This window comes from Aspergillus foveolatus, assembly GCF_047715535.1.
Source record: "Aspergillus foveolatus strain CBS 279.81 unplaced genomic scaffold BDW70scaffold_243, whole genome shotgun sequence".
In the NCBI taxonomy this organism is placed as follows: domain Eukaryota; kingdom Fungi; phylum Ascomycota; class Eurotiomycetes; order Eurotiales; family Aspergillaceae; genus Aspergillus; species Aspergillus foveolatus.
In genome coordinates, this window is record NW_027396307.1 from 1 (window position 1) to 6,018 (window position 6,018).

General features: G+C 49.2%; 1 protein-coding gene across 1 annotated transcript; it reads left to right on the top strand.

Annotated features, from left to right (window-relative positions):
* The first annotated feature begins 1,221 nt into the window (after positions 1 to 1,221).
* BDW70DRAFT_53499 (uncharacterized protein) lies at positions 1,222 to 2,292 on the top strand. Its single transcript, XM_073744229.1, has one exon. It carries the CDS (start codon positions 1,454 to 1,456, stop codon positions 2,036 to 2,038), a length of 585 nt encoding a protein of 194 aa, XP_073590500.1. The 5' UTR covers positions 1,222 to 1,453; the 3' UTR covers positions 2,039 to 2,292.
* The last annotated feature ends 3,726 nt before the right edge of the window (positions 2,293 to 6,018 follow it).

The window sequence follows — 6,018 nt, forward strand, 5'->3', positions numbered from 1 at the left end:
GTGTGACAAAGCACGGATAAAAGATAAGCCAAGCCGGTCATAGCCCTGACTCTGATGCCAAGAAGATATGGGCATAGCCATCCGAGCCTTTGACTATGACGGCCCTGAGGGAGAGTAGAGCCAACATAGCCGGAGACTATGATGGATAGGATGATACGGAGTATTTAAGGACGCTCATTTACCATGTAATTAGTTTGTACTTCGTGTCTTATTTTCGGAACAACCAAGATAGCCAACATTGTCAACGTTATCAAGTCATTGCATTTCACTTTACCTTCCTTGTCTGATCTCAGAATATCCTTAGGACCTGTTGAGCCCGACTCCTAAGAAGGACTCTTTTGGCCTTATCTGACAGGAACTTCGATAAAACAGGCTTTGCAATGGGGGTTTGCACCACCTTAAAAGTTATTACTGCAGTAGAGTACAGTAAGAGACCTTGTACAGTTATCCAGGGCAACCAGGAATAGGTTACAATTATCAAATATATAAGCTCTAAAGGGATTTCAATACTACTACTATTTATCTTGAAAGCCAAAGAACATCAGGCTACTTGGTACTGTTATGACACGCCTAGGATCAAACCGCCAAGCGCGTCACGGGTTGCTCTCAGCAAATGGAATCAGGGAATGACGTGAACCAATGTCAGCGTAGCCTGACCAGGCACAAACCCGGGAATGGCTGACATAAGAATAACGTGACTCGTCACGTTATCAGGTAGATGCCAAGGGATTGTAGATTGGCAGATTATCCACAAATATCGATGGTCTACAACTCTACAAAAGAGGTGTCTCTACAACAGGATGAACGGATATATAAGGACGCTCGTTACCTCTGTAGTTAGTTTAGATCTTCGCGATCAATGCACTTGTTATTCCAGAGTTACCTCTAGCACCTCAACTCGTACGCACTTAACTCTACAAGATATAGAGCCGTCGCTGTATATCTTGGCCCTGCTTCCTCTCCTGAGCTTCACCAAGGACCGTGACTAGTCTTCATACTAGTTGGACGTGGCTAAGAACAAGGTATTGGTGAGTCAATCGAGGCAAAGGAGCTTACCAAAGAGCAACCAGGGTTAGGAAGGATCTGAGAGGCAGACCTTTCCGTAACAGGTGTCACGGTCCCAATCCGGCTTGTAGGGCTACGACCCGATCGGCCACGTGACCCACCATCGAGACTTAGCCGCGGGGTCCTCCGGACCTCCGCTTCCTCTCCTCACTCGTCGTATTCTTGATAATACGATATCTATTAGTTCTCGTTCCTTACACTAATACGACGAGTCACTTCTCTGCCTCCCTTGTTATCACCAGTCCCATCGTTTTAATCGATCTGATCCCCATTCCCAGAACTCTGTTGCCGATCGTTGGCTAAACCCATGGTTGGGATCAGCCCACCCACACGGACCCACGAAATTTTGGACCAAGATCACTAGTTAGACGATTGAGAACAAATCACCATGCCTCCCGAGAGAATCCCTGAGAAGGCTCAGGCTACTGGACCCGCTGCTGGTACTAGAGCACGCTCTCATTCGCCTGAGAAAACCACTAACACTGGCCATGAAAGCTATCTGTCCACCAGAATCAAATCCCACGATAATTTAGCACACACCCGACGCCCCTCCCAAGCCTCCATAGCCTTCAACACTTCCTCCGATGCTGCATCCGCTCAACCGATCCCTGGCTATTTCCCCGAATCATCTCCTCCAGAACGTCCGGCTGCCAATCTGAGCTTAGGCGCTACACCAGCTCTTCCGAAGCCCACTGTTACCTTGGCTAGCGCGTTAGGCCAAACGTCGAAACACTCGGAAGCCGCTCAGAAGCACCTATACCTTGAAAACTTCAATGAACCTGAGCCTCCTCTAACTGTTGCAGACCGTACAAGTATCGGAGGTACTGGTAGGCCTGAAGCTACGCCTACCCCGACCACCTGGATCCCAACCCCAGAAGATGAGCTTTCCAGTGCTATCAAACGCGAGCGTGAACGCGGCAACCGGTATAAAGCACAACTCCTATCAGTGCAGAAGCTAGCAAAGGAACACTAGCAGCACTTCAAACCAGACGTGACCAGGAAGTCCAAGACCTCCAGGACGAATTGGCCCGTCTGAAAGCTGCCCAGCTGGAAAACCACCAGGAACCCAAAGAGAATGCTCCCGTTGGCAATGAATATAAGACACTCCGACAATTGTGAGACCTCATCCCCAGGATACCTTCAAGCCTGATTATCACCTCCAAGTTCCCCCTTCTCCAGACTTCGCTAATCCGCAATACCCTAACACGAACACCCGTGCCAGCTGCGAAGCCTATGATCCTTGAATCAGCAGCCCTTGCGGCCGCTACGAGACCCGACAGCTGCGGAACTCCCAGGATACTGAATACCCCCAACTGCAAGCCACCAACTGGCGTCCCCGTGGTCACAGCCCGAAGAAGGCGTTGACCGGAGATGTTATTAATGACTATGGTCCCTGGAAGTATGCCATTCAGCTGAAATTAAACACCGATGCCCCCTTGTACCCTAATGATGAAACAAAGATTGGATATGCCCTGACCCAAATGGAAGATCCGATCTTTAATGTGATGATAAGCTCCATGGAAATTGATCCAAGTAAGACCTTTAAAGAATTCCTTGAAGAGATTGAATTCTATATGGGAATTCACCTCCAAGCTGATCAAGCAAGCCGCGAGCTCCGTGGCATTACCCAGCGGAAGGATGAAACCGTGACGCACTATTACCATCGTCTCCTAAGTCTGTGGGCCAAGGCTGGCACCTCCGAGCCTGAACGCGTCAAGCAGTTCAAAGGCACCCTAGCCCCGGCTATTGCATCCTCACTGTACGCGCACCGCTACACCAACACCCGGGAACTCCTCGAAGACGCTCGCCGCGTGAAGGAAGCCCGTTTAAAAACCAACTTCCACTACCCAAGAGCCCTGAGGAACAAGGATACCAATGTCAAATCAATCACTACCAATAGTGACAGCCAACCCCGTTGGAGAAATAGAGATGCTCAGGGCACCACACCTATTACAACATCCACCGGCGCTGTCAACAACCACAGAGCTAACGAGAAGCTCCGTCCCACGGCCACCAAGCCTGCTGGCTGGATTGGCCATTGGTACAACCCCGAAGACCACCCCGCAAAGCTCACCGACGAAGAGCGAGAATCCCTTCGCAAGCAAGGCCGTTGCCTAAGCTGTCGCGGTTCTGGCCACATGGTTCGGGACTCTGTCTGCCCAAAGTTCTCCCAGCGCAGCACCAGGTCTTTCAACGAGATTGCTACTGAAACTGAGAAGCAGATCCAGATCAGTATCTCTGATGAGGAAAAAGAGTAGTCCCTGGTCAAAGTCGCGATCAAGGACTACCATCCCCAGCAATAGAGGCCCCTAGCACACGTTATACTATCTCCTCTCTAGCTCTGAGCTCCCGTGATGAACGGAGCCTCCAGAAAGGGAAACACCTTGTTGTATCCTCTTATGTGACTGAAAAGAAGTTCCGCACACTCATTGACAGTGGTAGTGAAGTTGACGTGCTAGATTCCTCTATTGCCCGCGCACTCAAGCTTAGAACATTCAAACTGTTGAAACCTGTTTCCTTACATCTTGCCGACAAGACCCTCTATCGAACTATTACCGAAGCGGCCCTTGCTCCTCTTCGAATTGGAGAGCATGAAGAAGAGCATCTCTTCTATATTACACCACTCCCTGAACTCAAGGTTGTCCTTGGAGACCCATGGCTGCAAGATCACAACCCCCATGTGGATTGGGTAGAACGATCACTGTACTTCAATACAGCACGCTGCTTTGATAAAGGTTGCTTATCCCATGCACGGCCATACAAGGCCTATGCCCATGATTCACCTACTCGCTATGCAAAACAAGTATCTACAGAAGGCCTAGATATCTGTTTTGTTAGTGCTCGACTGTTCTTTGCCGTGGCAAAACGCCGAGATCATCATGGCTTTCTATTCATGCCACGAGACCAAACAACCCTAGCAAAACACTTTTGTGCAGCCACGACTGGCGCAGTACAACCTGCTGATTATGATATCTTTATGAAAGGAAAGCCCAGCTACACCCTTGAGGAACTCAGAGCCAAAGTCCCCAAGGCCTACCATAGCGTTCTTCGTGTCTTCATGAAAGAAGAAGCCAAAGAACTACCTCCACATCGACCTGAAGATCATGATATCCAGCTTGTCAGTGACACTAAGCTACCATTCGCCAAGAACTACAAACCCCTGAATACGGAAGAACAAGATGTTATCAAGAAGTATGTGGAAGAACACCTTGCCACCAACTTTATCCGGCATAGTGCATCCCCGACAGCAGCCCCTGTTCTAGTGGTTAGGAAGCCTGGAGGAGGCCTCCGTGTATGCGTTGACTACCGAGCCCTGAACGAGATCACCGTGAAGAACCGATACCCAATTCCCCTAGTCAACGACACCCTCAACCGGCTTTCAAAAGCCAAAATCTTCACCAAACTTGATGTTATTGCAGCGTACAACCGAATTCGTATCAAGGAAGGGAAAGAATGGCTTACAGCGTTTAACACCAGATTTGGACAATTTGAGTATCTGGTAATGCCCTTTGGTCTCTGCAACGGCCCTGGCACCTTCCAGAGCTATATCAACAAGTCTGTGATGGAGTTCCTAGACGTCTGCTGCACAGCGTATCTGGATGATGTTCTTATCTACAGTGAAGACGCCAACAAACATGAAAGCCAAGTACTAGCAATCCTGAAACGCCTCCTTGACCATGGCCTTTATGTAGACATCGATAAATGCGAATTCGGTGTTAACGAAGTCAAATACCTGGGTCTTGTTGTGAGTGTTGACGGCCTTAAGATGGACCCCGAAAAGGTGAAAGCCGTCCAAGAATGGGAAACACCAAAATCAACCAAAGACGTCCTAGCATTCCTGGGATTTGCTAATTTTTACCGTCGTTTCATCCATAACTTCTCCCAAATAGCCTACCCAATGACGCAATTGACAACCGGCTCTGAGACTTGCACCACCAGGAACGGCAGAACGAAAGTTCGCTACCGACAATTCTATTGGACCCTGGAATGTGAAGCAGCATTTCAAGCTTTGAAGAAAGCCTTTACAGAAGCCCCAGTACTAGCTCATTTTGATCCTTCAAAGGAGACATGGGTAGAAACCGATGCCTCTGATTTCATCACTGCAGGAGTTCTATCTCAAATGATTGATGGAGTACTCCGACCCATAGCATTCTTCTCTAAAAAGCTGACCCCTGCTGAGATTAATTATGATATCTATGATAAGGAACTAATGGCCATTATCCGAGCCTTTGAAACATGGCGTCCTGAGCTGACTAGCATGTCCCCTGACAACCCAGTCAACGTCTACTCTGACCACCGAAACCTAGAGCATTTCATGACCACAAAACAACTGAACCGACGCCAAGCACGCTGGGCTGAGTTCCTATCCGAATTCAACTTCAAGATCATGTATCGACCTGGTAAACAAGGCGAAAAACCTGATATTCCCACCCGACGATCCCAAGATCTCCCGAAAGGCTTTGAAGATGAGCGCCGAAAACAGCAGTTTCAAACACTCTTGAAGAGTAAGAACCTTGACAAGGACCTCCAGAAAGCGCTGAGCGCGATCTTTGGTGTCACCACACGCCGTGGTACAAGAGTCGACCGTCCCGAAACACCTGACCCTGAAGGCTCCGAACCCCCTCCAGTTACTTCTATCCCAGCTACCCCTCCCCAGGGACAGAAGCACCCTGGTGACCTTGAACCCGTAACAACATCACCAGCACTCGCCGATGGCACCCCCGAGCCAGTCGATCTGGATTCAGACTATGACTCTGACGACGCTAGAGACCTAGCTGCCCCAGAAGACCTAGACGGGGACACTGTAGAGGGAGAGGCCGAGCCTGATGTTGAACACGAGGAACTCCCGGGTCCAGAAAATGAACCATCATTGGAAAAAATGATCGCGCAAGCATACAAAAACAATGAATTAGTTCCCAGCATTATCAAAGCCAAAGAAGACGGCTCACGCAG

Coding starts and splice junctions, on each gene's coding strand:
- BDW70DRAFT_53499 (XM_073744229.1), top strand. CDS start 1,454: ATGCCTCCCGAGAGAATCCCTGAGAAGGCTCAGGCTACTGGACCCGCT.